Source organism: Halichoeres trimaculatus, unplaced genomic scaffold (genome assembly GCF_033239565.1).
Source record: "Halichoeres trimaculatus isolate MK-OKI-2021-1 unplaced genomic scaffold, fHalTri1.1 fHalTri1_scaffold_17, whole genome shotgun sequence".
Classification (NCBI taxonomy): Eukaryota; Metazoa; Chordata; class Actinopteri; order Labriformes; family Labridae; genus Halichoeres; species Halichoeres trimaculatus.
This window is the reverse complement of record NW_027437195.1, coordinates 11,008,785-11,023,169: the sequence shown is the minus strand read 5'-3', so window position 1 is coordinate 11,023,169 and position 14,385 is coordinate 11,008,785. Positions and strand designations below refer to the sequence as shown.

At 42.3% G+C, this 14,385-nt stretch overlaps 1 protein-coding gene across 2 annotated transcripts in view; it reads right to left on the bottom strand.

Annotated features, from left to right (window-relative positions):
* Positions 1-1,959: 1,959 nt before the first annotated feature.
* Positions 1,960-14,385, bottom strand: part of msrab (methionine sulfoxide reductase Ab) — a 39,008-nt gene continuing 26,582 nt past the window's right edge. For both annotated transcript variants that reach the window (XM_074692169.1, XM_074692172.1), the window contains exons 5-6: positions 13,173-13,279; positions 1,960-2,785 (exon numbers count right to left, since the gene is read on the bottom strand). In XM_074692169.1, coding sequence (XP_074548270.1) covers positions 2,612-2,785; positions 13,173-13,279 — 281 coding nt within the window. In that variant the 3' untranslated portion in view covers positions 1,960-2,611. The remainder of the gene's footprint in view (positions 2,786-13,172; positions 13,280-14,385) is intronic.

The following is a 14,385-nucleotide window of genomic DNA, read 5'->3' as shown; positions in this document are numbered from 1 at the left end:
TTCGAGGCACGCCAAACAATGCCGAGTTGGGAGTCTGGAGAGACAAATTATTTAACAGCATGCACTTAAACAAGAACTCAAACAATGCAGTCATCAAAGATGTATATACACACACAGGGCTGTGTGTGTGTGTGTATATATAGAGAGAGGGATCTGGTGAGATCTAATAAGGCTGTCAGGGGGGAGGATAAATGAAAAGCTGTGAAAGGAGGACAAAAAAGAAAGCATATCAGAGTGCAAAAAAAATCTGTGTGGGTGCACATCTCTGCAAGGTGTCTTTTTGGTGTGTTTGTTTCTTTTGCGTGGGCGCTGCCTTTGCATTAGGCGGCGGTACAGGACGGAGGTAGAGGTGGTGGTTGGGATGTGTGGGTAAGGGTGCAGATGATAAACAAGCAGCGCCTCACACCGTGTTGCCCACTTGCAGATCTGTTCTTCAAAAGTGGATTTCTATAAGTGTTGAAGTGTAAAGAGTCTGACATGGTAGGAAGGAGCACGACACTGAAGGATCCTACCAAAAGAGAGTACATTAGTAGAAGATATGTGAATATCCACAGGGTGTCTGAGTGTCCTTCTCTCTTCAGGGTGACTGAGTAAAGGCCAGAGAGAGGCATGGCAGTGAGCTGGAGCGGTATGCTCTTTGTGGACAGCTGTGGGGCTATTAAAGGCCCATCTGCAGACAATAGGCTCTGTCTGAAGGGCACACACAGCCTGGTTCCTGTCCTGCCCTGCCTCACTGTGTTTGTGTATGGATGCATATATGAGAGTACCATGCATTTCCATGCCCCATTTTAATCCATTACAAAGGAAGACACTGAAAACACTCAGTCACGCATGCATGTACGCACACAGCTACTTCTAAATGTCAGTCATTTGAATATGTCTGCATTAAACCTGGCGGTTTAATGCACCAAACCTGCATCTTTTTCTACACTTAAAGGATTCATAGGTTTGTCTCTGCAGAATGAAGCAGAAACATGCTCTGGTTCACTGACACATCTATTATTGAAGCTAGACAGCATTGCAGATGGCGGAAGACCTGATTTCATGATGCGATTAAGGCTTTTGAAGACATCCTCTCTTCAGAATGAGATGAAGATCTCTTTATTAAAAGGTTATCTCCTCCCGCACAGTTTATTTTTATTTTTTTACAAAACACAACAGCATGCAAAAATAAAGGCAGGCACTGGAGAACAGCTAGCTGGCCCAACCACATACCTCTCTGCGTGGTTCAATCAAGCAAGCCACAGCTTCACACACACACACACATGCACACACGCTCGGCTGCTGCATGCAGACACATGCAAAAATATCTGCCCCAATACTAAAATAGGCCCTGAGAGGTTGCACCTGCACCTGTGCCCTGGTCCACACCTACACACAGGTGTCAGGATGTGACACACACACACACAGACAGAGAGAGATAGGAGAGAGGGAGGGGGAAAACGAGAGCGGGGTGAATCACACAACTGCGGTCGACCAAAAAGCTTTTTCTTGATATCATCTCCGTATTTTGGAGCTGAGAGATGAGTGATTTTGACTTTACACAGACTTTCACACTGATGTGTTCATTAATGATAATCCTGAGCACGCAGCACATTTTGGAGTTACTGTGATATGAAGTTTGATGATTTACAGCAGCAGCTATGAGCAGTCTGGAGTGGATTCATAGAAAATGTGTATCATATTGCATACATGAGTGCCTCTAATGTGTCATTCTGTTATAAATGAGTGGTTAGAAAGGGTGTCTGTGTGTCACAGTGAGTCATTCCTGCTGTCCCGCAGTAGTATGGTGTTTCCCTTTTTGCTGTAAGGGGCAGCAACAGAGGCTTATCTTTGAGAGAAGTCTGTGGGTGTGCAAACAGACATATAATTAAAAGCAAATTTACATCCAAGTACAAAATATATTAAAAACAAACAAAGAAGATTTAAAATTGATTTTAATGTTTTCAAAGACAGGTGAGTAACGGAATGAAGGCAGCAGAGGAAAACAACACTATTCCCTCTGGAATACAATCAAACTGCATCGATTTAAGCTAAAATCACAGTGTTTGTCGGTTACTGATCATGAAGAACATTTTTCTGAGTTCATTAGCTGTGCAGCATCAGTTGGGATATAAAAATATTTCATAAAAGATAATACATCTGCTGGTTTATATTCTTGCAATCTACCAAATCTGGAGGACAAAGATCCATATTGCTTCCAGGTCTCAAAATTTCTCACCAAATGAGGTGAAGTGCACTAACACAGCAGGGTTGCATTGGTTTTCTTTGAGAAACACCGCCCCACTGTGGAGGCTTGATGCCACTGCATCCCCATAGAAACTGACACAATATTAAAAATGATCTTGGCTAACTGTCCAAGCTAATGTTTTTGATAATTTAAGTTTTGTTCTGAGCTCAAAGAATTTTCTTTGATTTTAGGAAATTTATTTCAGTGCAAACAGGTTTTATAATGTAGTTGATTAATATCTTTATCTTTTTTTATTTTAAATACATGCACTGGTAAATCATATGTTAAACAGTGCAGTTAATTAATTGTGATTGATTGAATATTAAAATTAAGGCCTGGTAAAATCAGATCCAAGCTTTAAAATGTCTCCCCACCTTTCCCTTAGAGTTCCTGCTTTGCAGGAGGCCTGGGACAAGTGACGCCAGTGCCTTTGAGGCCACAGTAGCCTTTGGGTACCTTCTTCAGGTACTGCTGGTGGTAGTCCTCTGCGTAGTAAAACTGCTGCCCCTCCAGGATCTCTGTAGTGATGGGGCCGTAGCCATTTTTAGTGAGCTCCTGGAAACGAAACACAAACACAACCCAGAACAGTCACATAACAGTTTCTGAAGAACAATCTCTACAATCACAGCAATTCAGCTGATTTCCTCTTCATAATAATGCAAGAGATATTTAAACACATTATCCTCAGATCCAGTTCCCACCAGTTCAGTCATGACATACATTCAGCACTTCTTTCTCCTCCTGTAACTTCCTCAAAGCGAGCACACCTCTTAAATGGTTGTTTTATTCTGCAGTGTATTGGATGTGAACTTTCGATACCTCTCACTAATACTGTAAAGAGTTTCTGCTCGTCGACGTGAAAGCAGGGTGACTGAGTGACAGAAGAAAGGAGCATCTCTTCCTTTTTTGTAGTGCAGCTTGCCTCTGTGGCTCTCTCTGTGGGACAAAGCATCAAAGGGTATCCGCTCTCTTTGAGAACTCCTTAAGACACTTTCATACTAACACTTTTAAAACACCTTGAGAAAAGGCTTCAAAGACACAGGGAAAAAAAGCACACACGTTCAAGCAAACACACACACACACACACACACACACACACACACACACACACACACACACACACACACGCTAAACACCTTTGACAAATATATCAAATACACGCTGCGCTGAGTGGTTTTCTCTGTCTAATAATACAAGCACTCAGTCCTCTCTAGATCAGTGCTCCTGAGAGCTGACAAAACAACAAGTTCGTCGAGCTCTGGGACTGTCTGTGGGCAACAAGTAGCTCGCATGTAGCTCAGAACACCTGAAAACAATGTGCAGCATGGAGAGCTGTGCCTTCTGGGGGCGTCAATTGGCAAAGTTCAACAAGTGCCATGAAACAGAAGCTAAATACAGTCAATCCTGGCTTGATATCAGCTTCTAGGTATGTCCTTTCTCTTTAACTGTTCTAACGGGGCCAAAGTGCTTTATCAACAAACACAGTTTATAGTTTCCTCTCCCTCAAGAGCTTTGGTTAGCTTTAATTCAAATAACTTCAAACTTGATGTTTTCAATGCAGATTGTTAGCTTGTTAGCTTGTTAGCAGGCACACGTTCAAAGAAAGTCTTTGTTTACATTATGTTAAAGGTATTGCATGAGATGTAACAAACCCTTATTATGCTGACTTTTTTTCCCAGTCCTTAAATTTAAGTCGGTGTCAGCTAGCTTAACCGTAGGTAGGCTGCTAAGCTAACATAAGGGAGGTATGACAAAATCAGGGTTGTATTTTCATGTTGTTCTGGCGCTGTTTTTCCCCAAATACACTGCCTCTGCCCAGTTATCATTTACGCTCACTCACAGAGTGATGTTCATGCTATTTTCAACTTTTAGTTAAGTGTATTTAGATGCCCACTAGCCTTTGTCTAACGGCAGCTATTCTTCCTGAGGTCTACTCAGTTTAAATGTGACTATACATATAAACAGACTGACAGAAATTTTACAAACATAAACACCAACAATTCAATTCAACACTATAAACACTGTATGATTTAGACAGAAAGAAATGTTTGATTAAGTTTAATCCCACAAAACCCTGACCCATCATCATTATAGAATAGACAGAAAATTCATTTTTTGAGGGGAACAGATGTTTATTTGCTCATTTAACAAAATCCACAAAAAATAGCCAAATTATTTTGTTTTATGTAAATGAGCTTTGTTTTAATGCAAAAATACTTATCTTAAAAAATTAAGTTACAATTTAGATGTGATTATTTCTGCACCTGACCTTGAAAGTTAGCGATGATTTTCCTGAAAAAAGGTGAGGATGATTTCATGAGAGCAGCCATTTTGAAAAGGGCCATAACACAACTTCAGCAGCCTGTAGTGGAATGATAATCCTCAAGAGGCTAAAATAAATTTTTTGCAGGTCTTTAAGGAAACTATTTATCATGTTGATGAGACAAGGCCTTTGAAAGTCATGTATCAAATATGATAGGTTTGGTGTCACAGAGTTAAAGAAGATCTACTTGAGCCTTAAGTGCAGTTGTGGCACGTCCTTGCTAAAATCCAGACCAGAATGATTAAAACTTTTTTTTTATACGTTCTTCCACTGTACTCCCAATTTGTAATTTCTCCAGGGTATCCTCCGATTTATCATGTTGATATCAATTAAAAACTCTTCGTGTTCATTTTTTCTTTTGCAAATTGCAAAGCTCTTTGACACCCTTTCAGTGCACTATTTTATTTTATTTTTTTTATTTTATTTTAACTAATGTGTATATATTTTTCAATTCTTTTCTGTACAAAACTTGTTATTATCATAATTATCTTAATTTTTATTTTTTTTCTTACTACTTAAGCTCTAGTTTTTTCAATTTTTGTAATATTTATGTGTATTTATAATAATTGTACAGACAGAGTGGGGTCAACCGGAGTGAAATACTCTTAAGACTTAGCGAATTAAGGCAATTCTGATTCTGATTCATAGGATATGTTGTGTGTAGGATACGTTGTTACAGTGATGTCAGACCTGGCAACACAACTTGGCAGCAACAAGCATGCAAGTGGCTCTCTTGCTTTATCAGGGTCTAATGTTGGTAGGTATGTTGATGACAGTGATAACTTACACTGTTGAAACATTCAATCACCCGCATTGATTTTCTATGGAGTCATCTGAATCTATCATGTTTCTTTTTCAGTAAAAACTACCACTTATATTTCAATTCTGCTGGTAGCCATGGTTATAAAAGTGAATTGCTTTGCACTTCCAAGAACAACTGGTGAGCCAGTTTCAGGCTTAAATTATAGAGTTGCTCAATTTTAATTAAGATCTGTTTTTAATTGGACCCTAAAATTGCATGAAAAAGTTATTTCAGTCTCAAAAGCTGAGAGCACAAAGTTTCTGACTTGTAGATAAACGACTGTATCAAATCACTTTGCATTTAAATTGTTTGGAATAAATTTTCATGCAACTGCCCGTTTAAACTTGACAGTTTTACAAGTTTAAAAAGAAAGATTTGCTTTTAAAGGTGTCTTAATTTAAACCAGTAGGAGCATGGAAATACATTTTGAACAGCACAATTCTTTTGTTAAAGAAAGATAATTTGAGATCATCTTCAGAAACAAGGCTGTATAAATATAATAATCTCATGTCACTGAAGGGCAGGAAGGTAGATTATAATTTTGTCCACATGGAGGCAGTGTGGTACCAGCTGTGTGTGTGTGTGTGTGTGCATGTGTGTATGTGTGTATGTGTGTGTGTGTGTGTGTGTGTGTGTGTGTGTGTGTGTGTGTGTGTGTGTGTGTGTGTGTGTGTGTGTGCTGGAGGTGATGCAGTGGAGTCAGTAAATCAAAGCTCCGCGCCCCACAGAGAGGCTGAGGCAGCAGCTGACCTCTAAGTCCTCAGTGGCTGCTGCTACAATGTGAGGGCTCTAATCTCCCTGCAGGAACGACCAAACATCCACAAACCAAACAGCTCTCAACGCTAAACGCCAACCTCAACACGCGTGGAAATATTTACCTTTCAAATAAGCCTGTACTCTGACACGGAAGAGCCCGTCTTTTCCCCCTTCCTACATCCAGCAGCACTGTGGTAAACCAGCCGACACAAGCGTGGAGCTGTGGACATCATGGCCTAATTAATCACTCATCATCACCAAACCACTGTGGTAGCTAACGCTTCAGGGCAGAGGATGCTTCATGTGCACTGAACAACATGTCCAAGAAAAGGTCTGCTATTCTGGGCAAACATGCGCCCCCCCCTCCACCGCACAAGTCCCTCGCTCTCCATCCAGCCCTGTACAGCAGTCACAACACGGCGGCCATTTTAGATCTATAAATCAGAATGCATGGCGTCACGCCACTGTGTATAACCTTATGTGGCTTCACGCTAGCACTCTCTGGCTCACTGCAGCAGCGATGGAGGGAAGGTAAAAACAGATGATGGAGGATGATACATTTCAGAAGGGAAGAGCAAACTAGAAATCAGGATGTCAACAAGCTGATGTTAGACGCTGGTTCCTCTGAGGGAGGGAAACGACTTCATCCCAGCCATGATGAAAATATGTGTAAACGTGTGAGAGGACTGACTCGTGGGGTCATGGGTATTGAACCTGGTAGGGTACAGTTCTGCTTTGGTGAAACAGCGGGGAGGAAAATCCAATCAGACAGCCGCACTGTGATTTAATCTGACGACAAACGGGTCATTTCAGAGCAAACTAACACGATGCTACGTTTGAGACTCATAGTTCAGTTAGGATCATTATGAGCGTTAGGGTTACGCATGTTCTTATCATGACTAATGTAAAGTTAATACAAGAGAATGTTCGTCAGTGCAATGTCCTTTCAAGCAATGAAAATGTGTGCGTGTGTGTGCGTGTGTGTGTTAAGGGCTGAGCTCACTCAGCCCAGTCAGCCCTTCCTTTCTTCACGCCTGTCGGAAAGACTCCCCTGTCAGAGACATGGCTGAACGGGTGCATCTCTCTACCTCCCTGACTCCTTCTCTTTCTCCCCGTCTCTCCCATGTGAGCACAGAGCACCGCTTCGTGCTACCAATTCCTCCCTGCTCTCCAGCCAAGCGCGAGAGAGAGCCCCTCTTGCCATCGCCATGGCCAGAGAGACGGCCTCAGGACACAAATAGGACGTGACACCCTGAGAGAGGGCGGAGGTGGAGGTGGAGGTGGAGGAGGAGGAGGAGGAGGAGAATGTACCCTCTTCTCTTCTCCTAACCCCACTGTCTTGTCTTTCGCTGCGTTTTTTTTTCTCTCACAGTGAAGGCCCATGGCTGCGGAGTGGTGGGGCAGAGATGTGCGTTGACTTAGAGTTGGTGACACCCGATGACTCATGGCGAAGACATTTGAAGAGGGATATGACCTCAATTCTGTGATTTATGTAATCATCCCTCCGTCCACTCCTGGTGCTGGTGTGTGGTCACCACGATGAACCACGCCACTGTCTACACTGCGCTGTTGTTTTATTAATGCCCTCATCTCTGTCTTGATCTCAATTCAAATTTGCTTTTTAGGCATTAGCATAATTAAATACAGAAGTTACGCGGCCTGTTTTACAAGATTTACAGTGTAAATCTAATAATTCAGTGGAGGTGGAGGAAGGGTTTGGATTTTTAATGTAGAGACTGTGATGCTTGATTTTAGAGTATTGCTAAACAAGACTGAAATCTCATTTTCCTAATTCTATTTGAATGGATGTATAAATAATTTTTACTCTGTATACTTTAAAAACCCAAAACAAAAACAGAAAGTGAGAAAAGACGTCTGTCAAAGTGCTCCATTTTTAGATCATGGAAGTTTATTATTCATTATTCACAATAATGAATTAATTGCTTGATTTATTGTGTATTTCAATCCATAATACAGCTGCATATTTAATTTAATCACATGATCTACAAAAATACATAGGATGGTAATGTCTTTCTTAATGTCTTTCCAAATTATGATGTTAAAATCAAAATAAAATTAAGAATAAAACTAATTCTTTGCTTGAATAAAGTGAAGTTAAATATGTGCCTAAATGTACCAAACCCCTGAAAGTCTAAATATTCCTGCTGCTGTAATGTGAAAATGTAAATCCATCAAATGGTTTGTACAATATTACAAACTCCTGATCTCATTTTAATATGTAAAACTAATGTAATGTTCACTGCCGGTGCACAGTCGAACACAAAAGCTTTAAAAACCGCTCTTCAACATCTTCAAAATGTAAATACGCTCTGAGTGCTGCAGAAAGCAGAGCTGCTCTGTGGTACAGTGCCGCTTCCAGACAGACCGTAACTCTGGCTGAGAACACATGAAATAGCCTGACATGATACTTATCGACGAGTCCTCCGCGCCATGCTTGCCCTCGATGACCTCGGGGAGAGCGCGGCAGAGCGGGAGTGATGGAGAGGAGGACGAAGGAGGAAGGCAGACGGGGAGAGGAAGAGACAGAGAGGTAGCGCACAGACACGCGAGACTGTCAAGAGAGTGAAAAAAGGTGGGGGAACAAAAATACAACAGAAATGGGAAACAAAAGCTGCTTCTTCTGTCTTTGGGATTCCTTTAAAAAACATTTAAAACCATAAAATATCTGAGTGTGTGCTCAAGAATGTGCCCCCTCCGTGTGTCCGTCCACACACAGAGGACTACGAATTTTTTTTATTACCCCCTGCCCTGCTCTGTTGATCTCTGTTTCTCAGCGCGGGGTCAGGCATCCATTTTAGCTGGGCTCTAATCTTCAGCGAGCGCTCCTACATTTTGTGAGCGGGGAAGTCAACACTCCTACATTTTGGAGAGGAGAGGAGAGGATGCACACACTTCTGTCTCGCTATGAGGCGATGCAGGCTTTTACGCTTTGTACTTTGGTTTTTGTTGTTGTTTTCTTTCCAGGGCAGACAACAAGTAGCTGAAGAGGTGAGGATGGAAAAGGCAGAGGATGATCCTGGTGTTCTCGACGGAAGTGATCACCTTTAAACATTTAAACTGCTTTTTGAGATCGTCGACACCTCGCTGAGGGGTTGATGTTTGCTTTCCGGTGATTAAAATTGGTTATTTATGAAAAATGTACCGCTTGTCTGTTATATTTCAGCCTACACCGTCTTGTAGCTGGATGAGAAATGAAAATTATTATAAGGCTGTCGTGTATAAGACTGAGTATAAAAAATCTGACTTTTGAAGACTTTCCAAAACGAGAGTGCGAGTTTGTGCGTCATGCTTCGCCTTTTTTTAACAACCCTTGAGCTTCTCCTCGAGACTTATAGCCCCAAACAATCCCCCTCCTCTTTTTTCCAACCATCATCTGAACCCCTGTGCACCCCCCTTCCCCCTTTCAAGCTCATTAAGTTAGGATGCCTTATCAGAGGGCACACTCACCCCTCCAAGGCCCCACACACATGCAAGCGCGTACACTCGCAATATTCCAGGCTGGCTTGATAAAACCTATTGTTCATACATGCACACACACACACACACACACACACTCTGTCACACACACACACACACACATGCGCGCGCTCATTTATATATATAGAACCCCCGTTCTTCCATTTTTTCTCTTCAAACCCTAACCCATCTCTAACCCATCCTCCACTGCCACCCTGAACTCTCCTCCTAATCAACTCTTCCCATCCCTTCGCTCTCACCCCCCTCACCCAGCTCTGGGGAGACAAATTTTGAGCAGGGAGGGAGGGAGGGATGGAGAGAAGGAGAGAGAAGAGGAGAGAAGAGGAGGGAGACAGAGGGAGAGAAAGAGATGCACTCCTCCTCTCTGCTCTGCTGCCACAGCGGCTTGGCTACAGAAGCCTTTGATGTTCTGCAAATTTCAAATTTCATTATAGAGAACCCCCTTCTCCCCTCTCCCCCTGCTCACTCCTCCCCCTCTCTGCTCTCGCGCTTAAACAAGCTTTTCTGTCTCACCCCCTCCCCTCCCCGCCTCACCCCCAATGCTGAAGTTAAGAAACTGAAAGCCCTGCAGAAGAGACTCTTCGTATGGGTTAATTATTCATTGGGCTGGGCGTGTATGTGCCAAATGTATGTATGTCTGTGTGTGTGTGTGTGTGTGTACGTACATGAGAGAGTGTGTGTGTGTGTGTGTGTGAGTCATGTGCTGGCAGTGGGGTGGAATCTGGATTTTGTGATGCCTGTCTTATCTCTGATCGTCTTAGATCGCCTCCACCCACTCTCACGTGTCACTTTGGCGAACATGCACCCACTTCTCCCGATATAGAGTGTTGGCCTTTTAGGATGAAAAACGCACTCTCTCCAACACACAACCGCACACAGACGGACACACACACACAGCGAGCCCTTCCTCTGTTGAGATACCATTTTCGAGTCTGGCGTTCTTGAGACTCAGCATCAATGCGGAAAAGGCAACCATTTCAGGGCAGGAAGCTGCCATTTTGGTTCAGCGCGTGTCAGCTGCTTTGAGAAGATATGTGTCCCAGTGGCCCTCAGATGAAACCGGGGTGCCAGTGAAGTGGTTGACAGATCGGTGGTGTCAGCAGCGAAGTCGGAGGGGTGGAGGAGGGAAGAGAATGAGTGCTGTTCCTCCTGTGGATGTTGGTAAATGGGTATGTGTTTTTATGGGTGTCTACTGTAAACTGCGCCGAGGCTCTCAGCTCTTTCTTGGCACAGAGGTGACAGGAAAAAAAACACGCTGTAACCCTCGGCTGTTTTTGCACTTCTTCATCTTGGTGCAATTATGGCACAGTGGTTACATGTCTCTCAGGCATGCCATGACATGTATACCGTGTTGTTTTTAAAACACGTTAAGCTACACTTTAATCCCATCAGAGGACATATTAAATGACAGGTTTTTAAATTCCAAATAATAATTTCCTCAAATTGCAACACTTTCAGGGTTTTGCTGAAGATTTCTGTTTTTATATTATTTGGAAAATATATAAATCAATTTCCATTTTTTTTAACCTAAATATAAGTCCTACATCTTCATTTCCGAGCAGATACATTTATTTATAAGCATCAAATTAATTTACACTTATATACACTTTTTTTTGCTTCCACTTTTACTTCAACTGTTAACATTTAAAGCCTAGGGTTTGGGTTTTCTTACATATGTCCATTAGGAAGTTTTCAGGAAAATGGACTGAAGCTGATATCGATGCATCTTTAGGGCCTGGACCACACGTATATGGATATTTTTTTGACTGGATATCGTTGTCCTCATTTAAAAATAAAAATCTATGTCCACACCACAGAAATATCTCTGTCCATACGAAAGGTAAAACTGAAAGTGATCGCCTCAAAATAGCAAAATGTGAAAAACAGAAGAAGAACGTTACGAGCATGCGCAGTCAAAAACAGGAAGAAGAAACAGTCAATGGAGTAAGGAGCAGTGAAAAAAACAAATAAAATTGAGTCGTTTGTGCTGACGGACGATGAGGTGGACTTGTTACTCCATGAACATCCACAACATCATGATCAACAACATTACATTCATTTGTAGAGCTGTAATGAGGGCAAAAAGAAACACAGTAATAGCACAGTAAATTTCGGCCATTGTTGTTGTTGGCAACCATTGCTACAGTGACTTGTTGCAAGGCGCTTGGGGTCACTGTGTCAACATCAGCGCTGTTTAACAGATATTTTTGTATTTCTTCACTTTTTTATCTGTTTTCAAAAATCTCAATTTATGTGGATGAAATCACCGTGTTGGTGTGGTTGAGAGGCCCAATTGGACAGAAAAATGTGTGTTAAGGAATATATCCATATGCATGTGGTCCAGGCCTAAGGCTCACAAAACCATACAGCAAAGCTTTTTAATGTTCTTTTGACAAAAAATCTCTTTGAAGAGTTAACCAACTTGTTTTCAGAGCTTTATTTTGTCCCTTTTGGTTGAAAACCTGATTGCAAAGTCCATTAACTGTCTTCTTCTTATCAGTCACAACCAATATATCTAATATCTTTGTATCAAATTATCAAATTACAGCTGATTTTCAGAGAGGTGTGATTACTTTATTAGCTAGATCTGCCTGGACCTGAAAACTCTATGAAAGATGTTTGCCAATGTGAATTTATATTCACACAACTTTGTTTAAACACCAGTCCTGATCTGACGGGGAGGTTGTGACAGCAGCTCTGACGGTGCACATCGTTTGAACCTAGGTGGTGTTTTTGTGTGATTGTGGGTGTGTGATGGGGTCACCGTCAGTTGATGGGCCTGTCAGTCATGCTCCTCTGATCTGATTGCCCTCCTCTTTCTCCTTGCTTGCCTCTCCTCCCCCCTATCATCTACCTTCCTGGTCCCAGCTGCCACTCCTCTCTGAACTCTGACCCCAGCCCAAGGCCAAGGTTGGGAGGTTGTTGCCACAGCAACCTGGAAGCCCCTGTGGACCATGACTGCTGACCTCTGGGGTCCCTAAGTAACCATGACAGTGATAATTTGCTCCCCTCTACCTCCTGCTAGCTTCTCCATGAATACCATTTTGAAAGAGGGGAGGCCAACGGACCGAGGAGACTAACGGATAGATGGACTAATGGATGGACAGAGGGACAGATGGATGGAAGGAGGAACAAAAGGACGGCACGTGTGCCATTGACAGCTTTAGAAATGAGTTTTGTTGACCCATTCACCCCTAGAGAGTCACCGATTGCATCACAGAGGTGGTTTTTCTTAACTAAACAGCATCAAACTTTCAGGGGTCACCACCCCGGAGACTGGCTTTGGATTGTTATTTAAATACCTGGGACAACTCCAAACCACAGCTCAGCTTTGCTTAACGGCCAAAAAAAGTTGCTGGAATTGATAACAAAATTATGTTTTGTTGTGCCAGTTTGTCTTACGTAACACTTCCAGAGTGAGCAGTGAAAAAAAAATTACAAGCACTTCTTCAAAGGCTGCTCTGCTGTGACTTTCTTACCTCACACATGGTGGAGTTATATCTAACAGCATGCTTGAATAAAGGCATAATATAACCTCCTGATGTGTGTGTTTGTGTGTATACCTCCTGAAAGGCTGCTTTGGTCTTCAGTGCGAGCTCACGCTGAGCGGGGTTGGATGCGTAAATGACAGAACGATACTGAGTGCCTTGGTCAGCGTGCTGCTTCATACCTGTATCAAACACACAAAGAGTGGAAATGAGACACCCCACAAACAGACACAAGTACCACAATCACCACAGACACAATGCAATTTGCATGTAAAAGGTTTTCACAATTATGTCATCATCCTGCATCTTGAATTCATGAACCAAATGAATTCGGAGATCACAGCAGATTTGGGCTTTCATTAGGGAGGCCTGCGGTGTGTAGGTGTATGTGCTCGTGTAGGTGGGCGCATTTCCTTCTCTCCTTCTTCTTTGTCATCCGTGTGGCACTGTCGAAATTTTCATCAGCTTTACATCAGTGTGTTTGGAAGAGGCCCAGGCCTGGTGTACCTTGATGAGGAGGCCAAACAACTGCCATCATTTGAAGCTTTTCAGAAGCTACAACACTGAGCGGCTCTGGCATCCATGGACCGCTACATGTCAGGCTTCTCTTAATCTTTATGTCTTACTCTGTCACCCACTCAGCCTTTGTTTCTCCTCTTTACTAAAAATGTACCATTCCTCCCCTCACCTATCTGACTAAATCTTCATCCCTGGCCTTCAGTTGTTGGCTTGGGTGAGAAGCACACATGGTATCTGTGTGCTCCTCTTCAGACTTTTATAGCTGTGCATTCCAGATCGCAGATGGCGACAGTGGCTTAATTTATCTGAGCAACAGACAACAAGAGACTAAAAACAATAATCAGGGATCAAAACGGAGATAAATAGAAAGATGGGGATGGCAGAATGCTTGTTTTGACGTCATCTAAACAGTTCTGTTTGCAGTGTTTCTGGTCATTCTTCTGCCAATCATCAATGTTTTTCAAAGCATCACTCAAAGAAGCAGTGTTTATAACACCTCCATCACTTTATGGAGTGAATCTCCCTCTTTAATCAAACAGCCAGTTATTTACACTAAAAAAGAATACATAACTGTGTAAAGACATTTGCAATTTATGTTACACAGAAAATTTTGAGCCCTTTATGTTCAATTTGGCTCCATTTTGGTCTCCACCAGCTCTTGAGGGTGATTTTTCTCTTTTGCTGAAAATGCTCACCATTCTGTGTTTTCTTACAGTGCAACTAGAAACAAGGGAACAGGAATGATGGCAAAGAACCTAAAGGTTAAAAT